This window comes from Mobula hypostoma, chromosome 11 (assembly GCF_963921235.1).
Source record: "Mobula hypostoma chromosome 11, sMobHyp1.1, whole genome shotgun sequence".
NCBI lineage: Eukaryota > Metazoa > Chordata > Chondrichthyes > Myliobatiformes > Myliobatidae > Mobula > Mobula hypostoma.
Window position 1 is genome coordinate 78,030,416 of NC_086107.1, and position 16,386 is coordinate 78,046,801.

General features: G+C 40.4%; 1 protein-coding gene across 1 annotated transcript in view; it reads left to right on the plus strand.

The window, feature by feature from the left end:
• LOC134353838 (mucin-2-like) overlaps positions 1-16,386 on the plus strand; it is a 181,891-nt gene that overhangs the window by 130,561 nt on the left and 34,944 nt on the right. The window contains exons 33-39 of the mRNA XM_063062302.1: positions 646-893; positions 3,436-3,619; positions 10,995-11,220; positions 11,901-12,079; positions 14,510-14,582; positions 15,041-15,141; positions 15,271-15,302. Coding sequence (XP_062918372.1) covers positions 646-893; positions 3,436-3,619; positions 10,995-11,220; positions 11,901-12,079; positions 14,510-14,582; positions 15,041-15,141; positions 15,271-15,302 — 1,043 coding nt within the window. The remainder of the gene's footprint in view (positions 1-645; positions 894-3,435; positions 3,620-10,994; positions 11,221-11,900; positions 12,080-14,509; positions 14,583-15,040; positions 15,142-15,270; positions 15,303-16,386) is intronic.

Here is a 16,386-nt window from a genome sequence, read left to right on the forward strand (position 1 = left end):
AAGAATCTTCTATGTCCTAGGGAATAAAGTTCTAACCTATTCAATCTTTCCTTATAAGTCAGTCCCAGCAACATTCTTGTAAATTTTCTCTGCATTCTTTCAATTTTATTTACATCTTTCCTGTAGGTAACTGACAAAAACTGCACACAATACTTCAAATAAGGCCTCACCAATGTCTTCTACAACTTCAACATAACATCCCAACTCCTGTACTCAATACTTTGCTCTATGAAGGCCAATGTACTGAGAGTTTTCTTTACCACCCTAGCCAGGACCAACAGGCCCTGAGACAGCTTCTTCCACCAGGCCATCAGACTGATTAATTCACGTTGATACAATTGTATTTCTATGTTATATTGACTGTCCTGTTGTACATACTATTTATTACAAATTACTATAAATTACACATTGCACATTTAGACAGAGATATAACTCCTCGTGTAAAAGGATATAAGTTATAAAGTCAATTCAATTCAATTCAAACCTGTGATGCCACTTTCAATGAATTATGGATCTGTATTCCCAGATCCCCTTGTTCTATCGCACTATGAAATATATCAAAAGAGGAGCTGACATATTCTTGAAGTAAATTATTGATGTATTATTACTGAGATTTAATTCATATTACATTTTATCCCCACATAGGTTATTGTAATGGATGGGGACGCTCACACGTAGTGACATTTGATGGTCGGTATTACAGTTATGAGGGAAGCTGCAGCTATGTTCTTGTGGAAGAAACAAGTCCATCCCTTCAAAATTTTGGTGTTTACATTGACAATTCCTACTGTGACACCCAAGACAGTCTTACCTGTCAGCGTGGTATTACTGTGAAATTTGAAAATCTTAACATACAGGTCACAAATATCAATCCAAGTGGAATTCAAAATCTGGTAACTATCATTATTTTGATTTTCCTGTGTTGAGCAAGGCTGGCTGATATAATGCAGAGATAGAGTTGAGTATCAGATATTGCATTAATGGCAATATGAATGGGAGCACAAGAAAATCTTACACATTTAAAAAGGTTAATTTTAAAGTTAATGGAAAAACAGGATTAATCAGGGTCTGAATACCAAGAGCGTGGTTGCAAAACTAAATGCATAATGTTTCAACTTGCAAAGCAGAAATAGCCATACACTCATTAAAAAAAAACAGGTAGAAAAAATGGATAATGGATAAAATGAGACTAGCTGTATTGATATATCGGTAGATCAGTCAAGTAGACAAGATTCATTCTTGGCTGCTGAAGTTGGTAAGAGTGGAAATTATGAAGACATCTAATCTTCCTTAAAAAGATTAATTTTGGGAATGTGAAACTATATAAAAAAGGAATATAACTAGTGGCCAGCAGGATAATGACAATGGTTATTGATGTATTTTGCATTTAATCTGTACAAAATAAAATGGCATTTGAAAAAAAAGCATAAAACTCATATGCTATAGTTAAAGACAAGTAGTCCCTAATTTAGTTAAAGTGATGGAGAATAGTGCTGTTGCAGTGAAGATAGATACTTAACAGGCTTTTGATAAGCATTACGTACAGTAATAATAAACCTATTTGAAAAACTAAGGTCCGTGGTATTAAAGGCTATATGGTATAGACCAGGAATAGAAAGAGCTGTGAAGAGAAACTTCTTGAAGGAAGAACGAAGCGGTGTTTGCCTGGGCTTTCTACTATCAGATTTGCAGAATAATTTCAAAAGGACTGAACTTGATAAGCCACTGACACTCTGATGTACATCACAATTGCACTCTAACTGCATCGATGAAATTGTGTAAAACTGGGATCGCAATCTCAAATACTGATCAGAAGCAGTGCCTTGTGCATGCTGATATATAATGCCATCACAAAACGGAATGGAGTAGGGTAGGAATAAGTCACATCTATTAAATATCTGAAAAAAAATGTTTATTGGCCAGCAAAGTTAAACCCCTGACCCATAGTAGTTAAAAGGCTTAGATTAACTGACAACACATATTTAAATTTAATATCTATACCTTATAGGTGAAATAGAAAAAGAATTATTACTAAGCCCATGAATAAACCACTTGCATTAAACGGGCATGAGAGGATCTGGGACTTACTTCCAACAGCTGTGAAGGTTAAGACTTTTGTTGAGACTGTTAGAAAACCTTAATAAGGAGAAGAAGGTCCCAGTGGTATAAGAGTTACCATGCAGGCAGAGGTTCAAGGTATCAATTTATGACTCTAAGTGTTCTGCTTATAAACTCTCCTCAGGCTTCCAGCTGGGTACAGGTTTGAATTTTAACTGAAGTTTCAATGACAATCTTTGCCATCTACATCAGGGATAATGCTTCGGCATATTTAGTTGGGTGGTATATACCGCCGTTGTCCGTCTCTCCTGATTAGTTAGTCCTCATCCAATCAGGTTTCCACTGTCCCATCTTGTTTAAAGTTGAATTCCAGTTTTTACTTAGAGTGAGACCTTCATCTTTGATTTAATTATTATTTCTAGTTTTATTTCAATAGTTTCCTTTACCAGATGATCCCAAAAGCCACTGGCGCAGCACAATAGTTTTGTACTGAAGTCAATCCTACGGCCATTGCAAATACAATGTTCTGCTACCGCTGATTTCTCTGGGTAACCCAAACAGATACACCTCCTGTGCTCCTTGATGTGGGTTTCCACCGTGTGCCCCATCTGGCTGATAAATACTGCTCCGAATTCACAGAGAATCCTGTAAACACCAGCCATTCTGAGTCCCAGGTCATCTTTGACCCGCATAAACTGTGATCTGAGCTTCCTTACGGGTTGTGAATGGCATTAGTCCAGTATTTCTTCAGGATCCTGGTGATACTTCCAGAAACTGTGGAAAAATGGGAAAGGCAGGTGGTAGTGATGGGTTCCTCCTCGTTGTTAGGTTTCCTGGTTTTTCCGTTGTCCCTTTTAAGGGCACGATTGATTTCCTTCACCCTGTAGCCATTCTGTAGGAATGTTGCGCATAATCATCTTATTTCCTTGTGGAAACTCTCTGGGTCCAAAATAGTTTTTGTATGGTTAACCAAAGTAGTGACAAGTGCTGTGCCAATGGCTTTTGGAACCGAGGATGAAAGAAACTATTAAAATAAAACTAGAGGAAAAGAATTTGAACAAAGATGAAGGTCTCACTCTAAGTAAGAACTGGAATTCGATTGTAAACAAAGTGGGACAGCAGAAACCTGAATGGATGAGGACTAACCAATCTGAAGGGATGGATGACGGGGATAATACCACTGGACTAGACATGCCTAGGCATCATCCCTGATGAAGATGGCAGAGTTTGTCATCAAAATGTTGGTTAAAATTGATACCTGTGCCCAACTGGAAACCCAAGAAAAGTTTATTCATCATATATGCCAGGAAAGCACTAGATCCTTTTTTAATTGTTCTGATTCTTCTAAAATTTCTGAAACTTTGCTTTGTTTTGCAGGTAACAATTAATGGAAGTATTGCACCACTTCCGTACATAAGAGATAACGTGAGGATCTTCAGGTTGGGCATTAACATAATGGTTCATATTCCCAAAATAAAAGCTCTCATCACCTCCAGTGGTTTAGCTTTTGAAATTAAACTTCCAAGTGAACAATTTGGAAATAAAACACAGGGGCATTGTGGTAAGGATGAAGATTATTTTACACATTCTTTAAATAAAGCATTTAGAATAAGAATATAGGAAATAGAAATTATTTACGGCTGATATTTTACCTCAATCACACAATTATCCCTTCATTCTAAGAAACTATTGAGCTCTGTCTTTTAGTAATTTCAGCCTCTGAGACACCCAAAGATTCACAACCTTCTGGGTAAAGAGTGTCCCTCCTATCTATGTACTAAATGCTTCATTCTGTTATTTTGAGACTGTGAGCCCTAGGGACTCCCAGCAGGGGAAACCTTTGTACTTTGTCTATCCTGTACCCAACAGCACTTTAGCAAGTTTCAATGAGACCATAGCTTATTTTTTGGAACAAAAGTACAGGTCTAATCTGCCTATTGTCTCCTCACGTGACCTACCCACTGCTCAGGAATTAATCAGGAAACATTTAGCATACTCACTCAACGGATCTGTCCACGCAATATCTATGGCAAAGAGTAAACAGTCAATGTTTTGGGCCAAGACCCGAGACCCTTTCAGCCCAAAAAGTCGACTGTTCACTCTTTTCCATAGATGCTGCCTGGCCTGCTGAGTTCCTCCAGCATTTTGTGTGTTTTGCTTGGATTTCTAGCATCTGCAGACTTTATTGTGTTCAAATCTATCCATGGTATTCCAGAATACTTCTACAATCGAAAAAAACTATTCTTTCAAGATGAATATGCCAGGTGAAGAGTTTATCTTCCTCATAATTAGAAAGAAAAGAAAACTAATATGACTAATATTGATTACCTCTTGCGTTGTTAAAGAATGATATTGAGAAAAACTTACAAATAAGTAAATTATCTTCCCTTGAATCAGATGAATGATGTGCGACACCAATAGTTGAATACATAACCAGATCTAAATACATTCCCTTCTAAATGGAAGCAGGCACTTCACAAGAATTTTGAGGAATACTTGAATTGCTAACTCATGAAGGATACAGATTAAGTGTTGGTAAATGAGATTAATGTAATGGGTACCTGACATTTGTCATGAAATGGGGGGCTGAATGGTCTGTTTCTGTTATACTTATTTTTGCAATTAGACAATGCATTAGTGAGTACTGTGCTCAGTTTTGGTGGCCATCATAAATGGAAAGTGTGCAGAGAAGATTTGAAAGGACTTTATTTCTTGGAATGAAGAACAGTGGGTGATCTTATAGAGATGTATAAAATCATGAGAGGTATAGATAGGATAAATGCATATAGTCTTTTATTATAGGGAAGGGAAACTGAAAACTAGTGTTGCACGGAGCGACTGAGGAGAACCAAAGTGTAGGACACAGGCAAGGAGACATGACACGGAGACAGATTTGGACATGACTTGGACTCGGAACTTGGTCTAGGATTTGGACTCGGACACGGAACTGGGACTCAGACAAGGAGCCGGGACTCTGACTTGGACTCGGACACAGAGCCTAGAATTGGACTTGGACTTGGACACCGAGCCTGGACTTAGACTTGGACTTGAACTCGGAGCCTGGACCTGGAACACGGAGCCTGGACCTGGAACTGGAACACGGAGCGACAACACCAAACAAAGACAGACGATTCATATCTTGGCTCGGAGGAGCAACAAATGGTCAGCAATCCTCAGCTAGACACGAAGAGACAGAATTCCCAACTTGGAATAGCAGCAAACAGCCAGACCTATTCGGCGGGAAATGAGACGACAGAAACCAAACAATGACAGTCCATTTGTATCTAGACATGGAGAAGCTCATGAAGACGGCCCTTATTCTTAGTGGCTCAGAGTGGCGACAATCGGCCAGCAAATCTCAGCCGAACATGAAAACGACAGAATTCACATCTTAACTCGGAGTAGCGGCATAACAGCCAGCAACTCAGCTGGACACGAAAACGACTGAATTCACTAAGCAGCCACAGGCACCGAAGCAACTTAGAGCCCACAATTCTCAGCGGCTCTGGGACAAGCACAGCTGTACTGGCTACGGAGATAAACCAGTAGTGAGTAAATGTAAGCGGAGTTGTTTTATGCTGCCGGTTCAAGTGAGGTTCAGGTGCCCTAATCAAGGAGTCCAGTGGAACATAGGGAAAAGGAAATTAAAGGGAAATGAGTAATCAACAGACTGGACTGTGACAACTAGAGGATATAGGTTTAAGATGAGAGGGGGAAGATTTAAAAGGAATCTGAGGGGTGACTTCTTCTTGCAGATAATGGTGAGTAAATGAAATGAGCTGCCAGATGTGTTGTTGTGCTAGGTACATTAATAACTTTTAAAAGTTAGGGGAAAGTATTTAATTGGGGGAGGAGTAATTATGATGCTTTTAGACAGGAATTGGGGAGCATAAACTGGGAACAGATTTACTCAGGAAAATGCACAACAGAAATGTTGAAGTTGTTTAGAGAGCGCTTGCAGGAGGTTCTGGGTGTTGTTTTTTCCCCATTGAAGCAGGAAAAAGGATGATAGGATGAAGGAACCATGGTTGACAAGTGATATGGAACATCTAGTCAAGAGGCAGAATGAAGCTTACTTAACATTTAGGAAGCAAGGATAAGACAGAGCTCTGATGGTCAGGAAGATGGTCAGGAAGGAGCAGAAGAATGGACATTGGAGAAATAGAAGGGGGCATGTGAAGTCTTTGTTGGGTAGGATTAAGGAAAACCGCAAGATGTTCTACATGTATGAGAAGGGCAAGAGGATGGCCAGATTGAAGATTGGACCAGTCAGGGATAGAGGAGGAAATGTGTGCCTGGAGTCAGAGGAGCTACAGGAGGTCATTAATGAATTGCTTACTTCAGTATTCATCAGTGAGAGGGACATTGACACATGGTCACTGTTAACAAGCTGGTGTGCTTGAATGTGTCAATGTTAAGGAAGAGTGTGTGCTGGAATTTTTGCAAAACATTAGAATAAATAGGACCCTGAAGCCAGACAGGATATACCCTAGGTTTTTAGGGTATGTGAGGGAAGAGACTGCTGTGCCTTTTGGCGATGATCTTTGCGACCCACTGGTCACAGGAGTAGTACTAGATGAAAAGACGGTGGCAAATTTTGTTCCTTTGTTCGAGAAAGGGAATAGGGGATAAGAGCCGTGAGTCTTACTTAAATGCTGGGCAAATTATTGGAGTAGATTCTTAGAAAGAAGATTTACAGGCACTTGGAGAAGCATAGTCTGATAAGGGACCGCATGGCTTTGTGAGGGGCAGGTCTTGCCCCATGAGCCTGATTGAATACTTCAAGGATATAACAAAGCACATTGATACACAGTGCTGTATATCAATTTGAGTAAGGCATTTGATTAGGTTCCCAGTGGTAGTCTAATTCAAAAAATCAAGGGGTATGGATACAGAATTGGTTTGCTCATAGAAAGCAGAGGGTGAGTATTCTGCTTGGAGATTGATGACCAGTAGTGTTCCACGGGGATATGTTCTGGGACGCCAGATCTTTGAGATTTTGATTAGTGGACGGATTGGTTAGTGCAACTCCACCATAGGTTGATGGAGTTGTAGATAGTGTGGAGGGTTGGCGGAAGTGGCAATTAATGGGGAGGGGCAAATGGGCAATTTCATTTCTGACACTATTTTTTTTAATTCCATTGTCTCTGCCATATCTGTTTTCAGGATGAGATTTTCTTTTCCAGGAAATCAGAGATGACCTCTTTCTTCAAAGAACAGAGTTTCCCTTCCTCCACCATTCATTCTGCCCTCACCTGCATTTCCTTTATTTCCCAGTCATCCGCTCTCACCCCATCTTCCCGCCGCTTTAACAGAGATGGAGTTCCTCTTGTCCTCACGCACCTCCCCCTTGTCATTGTCTGCAATCTCCACCATCTTCAATGGGATCCTACCATCAATTACACATCCTTCCCCACTCTCCACTTTCCACTATGAGCCGTGATTCCCTTATCCATTTTTTCTTCCCCACTCATCACTCGCTCATCATTTGATATTATCTGTCCAAGCAGAATAAGTGCTACGCCTCCTCATTCACCTCCTCCCTCACCTCCATTCAGGACCCCAATCTTTCCAGATGAGGGAACACTTCACACCTTAGCTCCATCCACAAAAGATAGGATTTTGCAACAAACAACAATTTTAATTCTGGGTCCCGTTCTTATGCTGGCATGTCAGTTCATTCCTTCCTCTACTGATATGATGCGGCCACTCTCAGGCTGGAGAAGCAATACCTCATATTCCGTCTAGGTAGTCTCCAACTGGATGGCATGAACATCAATTTCTCCCCCTTCCCTTTTCTTCAATTCCCCACTCTGCCCCCTTACTTTTTCTCTTCTCTTCACCTGCCTATCATGAACCCCTGGTGTCCCTCTTCCTTCCCTTTCTCCCATGGTTCACTCTCATATCCTTCTTCTCCAGTTGTTTACTTTTTCCATTTATCATCTCACAGCTTCTTATTTCACCCCCTTCCCCCACCCACCTGGCTTCACCTATTCACCGTCGAGCTTGTACTCTTTCCTTCCCCCACCTTCTTATACTGGCCTCTTCCCTCTTCCTTTCCAGTCCTGAAGAAGGAACTCAGTCCAAAACGTTGACTGTTTATTCATTTCCATAGATAAGACCATAAGATATAGCAGCAGAATTAAGCCATTTGTCCTATAGAATCTGCTCTACCATTTCATCATGGCTGATCCATTTTCCCTCTCAGCTCCAAACTCCTGCCTTTTCCCCATATCCCTTCATGCCCTTCCTAATCAAGAAACTATTAACATCTGTCTTAAATAAACCCAATGACTTGGCCTCCACAGCTCACTGTGGCAACAAATTCCACAGATTCACCATTCTCTGGCTAAAGAAATCCCTCCTCCATTCTAAAAGGTTGGTGCTCTATTCTGAGGCTGTGTCCTCTTGTTTTGGACTCCCCCACATAGAAAACATCCTCCCCACATCCACTCTATCGAGGTCTTTCAAAATTCGAAAGGATTCAATGAGATCACCCCTCGTTCTGAGTTCCTCTGAGGTGGTGTATGACCTGCTGAGTTCCTCCAGCATTTTGTGTGTGTTTCTTTAGATTTCTAGCATCTACAGAATCTTATTTATTCATACTAAGTTATAAACACCAGAGACTGCAGACGTTATTATTTGGTACAAACAAAAATGAACTGCTGGAGGAACTCAGCAAGTCAGGGAGCATCTATGGTGGGAAATAACAGTCAACATTGTGAATTGAGACCCTTCATCTGGTCTCAAGGATAGAATGGAGGCAATCGGTATAAAATGGTGAGGGGAAGGGATGAAGCATGAGCTAGATACATATATATTTTTCCAGCTCCTGCCTTAACCCACTCGCTCAGCTCTTTATACTGGAAATTACCCCTTGGTCTTTCAACCCAGACAAAGGTTCTTGACGTGAAGTGTCACTGTCCACTTCCTTCGTAGATGCTGCTGACCACTGAGTTCATCCAGCAATCCTCTCTGAACAGTCACCCATTGCTGCAACATCACAGATCCTACAGAGCTTCCCTTACTTATATCACTGAAAAGAAACTCAAGTAGCCCTATGTAGGTCTTTTCAATGGATGAAGTCATATATTCACAGAAATTACTATGAACACATTCGACTCTGTAATAACAAGTCTCAAATAGTCACGAGATTGAGATGTGATATATGACTGGATATAGAAACATAGAAACATAGAAAATAGGTGCAGGAGTAGGCCATTTGGCCCTTCGAGCCTGCACGGCCATTTATTATGATCATGGCTGATCATCCAACTCAGAACCCTGCACCAGCCTTCCCTCCATACCCCCTGATCCCCCTAGCCACAAGGGCCATATCTAACTCCCTCTTAAATATAGCCAATGAACTGGTCTCAACTGTGTCCTGTGGCAGAGAATTCCACAGATTCACCACTCTCTATGTGAAGAAGTTTTTTCTAATCTCAGTCCTAAAAGGCTTCCCCCTTATCCTCAGACTGTGACCCCTCGTTCTGGACTTCCCCAACATCGGGAACAATCTTCCTGCATCTAGCCTGTCCAATCCCTTTAGGATTTTATACGTTTCAATCAGATCCCCCCTCAATCTTCTAAATTCCAACGAGTACAAGCCTAGTTCATCCAGTCTTTCTTCATACGAAAGTCCTGCCATCCCAGGAATCAATCTGGTGAACCTTCTTTGTACTCCCTCTATGGCAAAGATGTCTTTCCTCAGATTAGGGGACCAAAACTGCACACAATACTCCAGGTGTGGTCTCACCAAGGCCTTGTACAACTGCAGTAGTACCTCCCTGCTCCTGTACTCGAATCCTCTTGCTATAAATGCCAGCATACCATTCGCCTTTTTCACCACCTGCTGTACCTGCATGCCCACTTTCAATGACTGGTGTATAATGACACCCAGGTCTCGTTGCACCTCCCCTTTTCCTAATCGGCCACCATTCAGATAATAATCTGTTTTCCTATTTTTGCCACCAAAGTGGATAACTTCACATTTATCTACATTAAATTGCATCAGCCATGAATTTGCCCACTCACCCAACCTATCCAAGTCACCCTGCATCCTCTTAGCATCCTCCTCACAGCTAACACTGCCGCCCAGCTTCGTGTCTTCCGCAAACTTGGAGATGCTGCATTTAATTCCCTCATCCAAGTCATTAATATATATTGTAAACAACTGGGGTCCCAGCACTGAGCCTTGCGGTTCCCCACTAGTCACTGCCTGCCATTCTGAAAAGGTCCCGTTTATTCCCACTCTTTGCTTCCTGTCTACCAAGCAATTCTCTATCCACATCAATACCTTACCCCCAATACTGTGTGCTTTAAGTTTGCACACTAATCTCCTGTGTGGGACCTTGTCAAAAGCCTTTTGAAAATCCAAATATACCACATCCACTGGTTCTCCCCTATCCACTCTACTAGTTACATCCTTAAAAAATTCTATGAGATTCGTCAGACATGATTTTCCTTTCACAAATCCATGCTGACTTTGTCCGATGATTTCACCGCTTTCCAAATGTGCTGTTATCACATCTTTGATAACTGACTCCAGCAGTTTCCCCACCACCGACATTAGGCTAACCGGTCTATAATTCCCCGGTTTCTCTCTCCCTCCTTTTTTAGAAGTGGGGTTACATTAGCCACCCTCCAATCCTCAGGAGCTTGTCCAGAATCTAACGAGTTTTGAAAAATTATCACTAATGCATCCACTATTTCTTGGGCTACTTCCTTAAGCACTCTGGGATGCAGACCATCTGGCCCTGGGGATAAAGATACATTCTTACATTTCCAATCACAGCAGCCATACTGGACTTAAAATATATAAAGACCTTTAAAGCCATGGAACATATGTTAGTTGTAATACACTGTTTACATATTTTGTGTGAGATGTATGTGATAATATTGATAAAATAACGTTTGCCGAACATCTGCTTTCTTAGGAACATGTAATAATATTCAGAATGATGACTGTATGCTGCCCAGTGGACAGATAGTATCCTCCTGTTCTGAAATGGTTGATTACTGGCAAAACAAAGTTCCCAGTAAGCCGGGCTGTAATGGACCATCCACACCACTGACTACAGCACGACCTCAAGTGACAATCCTTCCTCAAACAACTCAACAACCTTGCAAATCTAACTCTCTTTGCAAGCTCATTACAAGCAAGTAAGAAACAATTCGTTTGTCAATGTCTCAGAGTTACATCAGCTCTGAGTTTTTGGTTGGTCAGGGAATTAAATAAATTGTCAAAACTTGTTAATGCAAATGTACAGATGATTATGATGATCCATGTTTGAAGAGTGCTTGTCTCAAGGTAATTCATTGAGACAGGGAAGGGTAAAATTAGATGAAGTGGGTGTCTTATTATGTGTGTATAATAAAGAACTTAAAAAATCATAACAGTGGGAACATCCGCAAGGTAACCAAACAACTTGATTTGACTATAAGAACATAACAGTGTAAGAAACAGAATGAGCAGTAAGCTATTCAGCCCTTCCAGGTCAGAGAAAGGGAATGGAAGCTGAAAGTGAGGCTGTCAGTTCTTTAAAGAGTTAAGTTCAGCACTTGACCAGCTGCAATCATCTACAAAGCCAGAATATGATGCACAAATTAGGAAATGGGCTTTTTCAGAAGAAATGTGGAAGCACTGGGAGTAATATATTTTTTCAGTGAATGTTAGAGCAGGATTTTGTTTGGGACAAATGGAAATCCATGATATTTGACCTAGGAATTATTTAGAGGACAGTGTAGGTGAAACTTTGCTCTTTACCTATTACTGTTTTCATACCAAGAATAATAGTTTTAAATTATTTTTTTCAAACATTAATAATTTTCATTATTTCTAGGCTATTTGAAAAATGCCATGCCTTTGTTCTACCAGACTCCTACTACCAGGCATGCGTGCATGATGAGTGCCTGACAACAAGTACCTCGGTAGTGTGTGCAAGTTTGCAGACTTATGCAACTACATGTATGACTCACGGTATTTGCATTGACTGGAGAAATTACACACATGGAGAATGTCGTAAGTATTTTCTGTACATCAGGCAGAACCAATAGGTCATTAGGTCCAAATTAGTATTAATAGTTCAGTCCATCACATCCTATCAATATCTCCTCCTGCTTCTTTCTGTTTATCAAAATTCCCAGTTAATGCATTAGTGCTGTCTACTTCAATTGTCCTTAGTAACAGTGAATTCTCACATACTAGATAAAAATGCCTTTTTGGATCACCTACCTGGTGACTACCTTATATTCATCATTAAATTTATAAACATTTAAATCTAGCCATTTCCAATACCAACAACATATCTAACATCAGTGGTTTCTGGTAGTTATTGACAAGCATCGTGGGAATTAAGGTAAGATCTCATATGGAAAGAAGTTGGGGAGCCAATCAAATCAAAAGATGAGTATTATATTGCCTTCAAACACTATAGCAATTAAAATAGTTTTACTGTTTTGTAAATTTACTTGTTCCCAACAATCAAGATTAAAAGAAGAACTATGTGTGCTTGTTTTTATAAGCTGGGTTAGTTATCCTTGGAGCAGAAGAGCCTGAGAAAACTTGAGTGAGGTGTATAAAATCATGAGGGGCAACACTGGTAGATACTTGGAAACTTTTCCCTAGAGCAGAGATAGCTAAACCAAGAGGAGGTGGGTCTAGATAGAGGTTTAAAAGAGACTTGATGATTTTTTTTCACCAATCTGGATGGCAGTACATTTAGGAGATATTTATGCAAGCATTTGGATTGCTGAAGTGTGGAAGGCTACTGGCCAAGGGCTAATAAATGATATTTAGATAATTAGGGTCACAAGAAACAGTCGATTATGAAATTTGGAGCAACAAACAATCTGCTGGAGAAACTCAGAAGGTTGTGCAACATCTATGGTTGGAAAGCAATTGTTAACAATGCAGGATCTTGTCCTGTAAGATGCTGCTTCCCTGCCTTGGAAAAACAACACACAATTAAGCACCTTTCTCACTCTGTCATTCACTGCTGATCTCTCAAATTGCCTTGTTAAAGACCCTGCACTTTATGAGTTTACCTGTTCTGGACTTCCCCTGCATCTACAACACTGTATTTCTGCATTTAGTTTTATTTTATTTTTACTACCTCGGTACTATTGAAGTCAAGATCTGCCTGAATGGTACCCAGACAAAAAGTTTCTTACTTTATTTCGATACATGTGATGATACAAAACTCAAACTATGAGGCATAGGAGCAGAATTAGCCCATTCAGCCTATTGAGTCTGCTCCACCATTCCATCTTGGCTGATTTATTATCCGTTTCAGCCTCACTCTCCCGTCTTCTCCCCAGAATCTTTGATGCCCTTACTAATCCAGAACTTATCAATATCCGTTTTAAATATAGCCAACAATTTAGATTCCACAGCTGACTATAGCAATGAATTCCACATATTCACCACTCTCTGGTTAAAGAAATTCCTCCTCATTTCCATTCTAAAGCAACATCCTTGTACTCTGAGGCTGTGCCCTCTGGTCCTGGACTCTCCCATTATAGAAAACATCCTCTCCATGACCACTTCGTCTAGGCCTTCGTATAGGTTTTAATACAATGCCCCTTTATTCTTCCAAACTGCAGTGAGTACAGGTCCAAAGCCATCAAGCGCTCTTCATTAGTCAATCCCTTCATTCCCAGGATCACTCTTATGAACCCTTTGGACCCTTTCCAATGCCAGCACATCATTTTTAAGATAAGGAACCCAAAACTGCTCACAATACTCCAAGTGCCTTATAAAGCCTCAGCATTACATCCTTGCTTTTTTATATTTTAGTCCTCTTGAAATGAATGTTAACATTGTATTTGCATTCCTTACTACTGGGATTTGCAAGTTAACCTTTAGGGAATATTGCATGAGGACTCCTAAGTCTCTTTGTTCCTCTGATTTTTGAATTTGCTCCCATTTAGAAAATAGTCCAAGCTTTTATTCCTTTATCCAAAATGCATGACTATACACTTCTCTACATTGTATACCATTTGCTACTTCGTGTCCATTGTCCTAATCTGGCTAAATCTTTCTGCATACTCCCTGCTTTTTCAACACTACCTGCCCCTTGATACCTCTGCATACTTTAATATCAATACTTCTGGAATTAAAGCAGCTCCAAGACTCTTCTAGAGAAAAGTACTAATTAAACTAGAATTGTCTCCTGATCTCTAGGGTTCATTCACTTCAGCAGAGCAACTATGTTTGCATGCAGATTACATGGAAGTTGTGTTCAATGAGAGATCCACAGGCAAAGTGCCCGGATAAACATCTGTCTTGTTACAATGTGCTAAATTTTGGTTAAATTAGCCTCTGATTTCATAAAAAGAAAAATATGGCTTAGTTGTAATCTCAAAAACATATATTCTGTTTCATTGTTTTAATCTTTTAACCTACTAATTTTTCTAATAGTCTGACAAGAATTTGTATTTTTGAATATAGCTTTTGATTGTCCTTCAAACAAGATTTATAAAGCATGTGGGATCTTTGAAAAGGAACATACCTGCCGTTCAAGGTAAGTTATGATCATACTGTTCTCAAAACTAAATGTATTAGTCATCGCAAACAAGAGAAAATCTGCAGATGCTGGAAATCCAAGCAATACACAAGGTGCTCTGACCTGTGAGCAACACAGTGACACAGCTTCCTCCCGTCACCAGACAACATCTTAAGCTCTGGCACTGTCTGTGCAAAGCTGCACACAGTCCTTGTGGCTGCATGGATTTCCTCTGACAAACAAGAGAAAATCTGTGGATGCTGGAAATCCAAGCAAAACACAAAATGTTGGAGAAACTCAGTAGGGCAGGCAGCATCTGTGGAAAAGAGTACAGTTGACATTTCGGGCCGAGACCCTTCAACCTTTTATGTGTTGTGTATATGTGTAATTAATTAGTTTTAATATATTTAAAGTATTTGTACTCAACAGATGGGATTCTTGTATGGTATTAATATACATATATTTATGGTTTTAAGCTCTTCAGATTGGACTGGTCTTAACTTATCAGAAGGATGTTTTTGCTCACCGGGTACTATCCTATTCAGCCCTGACTCCGACCTTTGTGTTGATAAATGTGGTAAATATTGTGACTTCTTTATTTCTCTGAATATCTAGCTTATTATTTCTTCTGTTCCCAAAATCAAAATCTTTCAGTCTAAGGAATCTTTTCAAATTTATGTAAGAGACCGTATGTTTGCTTTTACAGGATGCCTCGGACCTGATGGGTTACCCAAAGAGGTATACATTTGTTATGTTTGTTCTTTAACAATTACAAACTTTGTGTGGGTTTAAGCTGGGTTGGGTTGGGATCTGTCTGTCTCGAAGGGTAAAATGGGTGACGATGATCATCATCACAAGCCTGGGTGGAAGGTATGGAGATCCTGAGATGCCCAGTCGTCAAGATCCCCCTCTCGGCCTCACCAGTGTAGTCCAAAGGAAAGCTTATGAAGCAATATGTTTGGCACTAGCTTGGCTGCAGGAGCTGCCGGAAGGATGTTCAATAACGTCCAGTTGTCTTAGGGGCTCCACTCCAGATTTGCTCCCACAGACTTTGTCTCTCCTGAGGCTGCCCACAAGGCAGTGGGATTATTTACCCATAGCTGCAGATCTGGTTCACGAGTACCAGGCCATGTCCACATACCAGTGGGCCTGTGTGCTATGTGTGCAGGGGCTAGACCTCCTCCCCGCCTTCTAGTTCAGCCTGAGTCTGGAAAGATTCCAGTGAGGAGGGACTGCATGAGGCTTGCTGTTGGAGAGGGAGGGAATTACACATTCAGCTCTCCTTTTCACAAGACTGCTAGCCAGAGGTGGAAACTGAAAGTAAGAGCAACAAGCACAACCCACTACACTACCACACTAGACACAACACAACAACCATTTTGACACCATGACTAACACATATTTATTCACAGGACATTACAATCATGGCTTCTAGCTGCACACTTTAGAGCGCACTCCCAGTTCACTAATGTCACTTCTGCATTGCACACTGGGAAATGACGTACTTTATTATGTACTTCCCTGTTTAAAGTTAACAAACAAAATATTGTGCCCTCATAAACCTGCAAGAAACAATAATGCTTTCTAACAAAGATATTTACATTAACTTCAATTGATAATGAGCAAATGTAGTCCTTCATTCACCTAGCCACTCTCAATCCATCTCTGTGGTGGCTTAATGATCCCTTTTGGAATGATATTTGTTTCCACTTGCTGCCTTAATATCAGTGTCCTTTTGAGAACTCTGATCTATGTGTTCATTTCTTTCACATCCTTCTGCCAAGATCCTATCTGTTCATCTCAGTTCTTGTTCTTGCCTTGT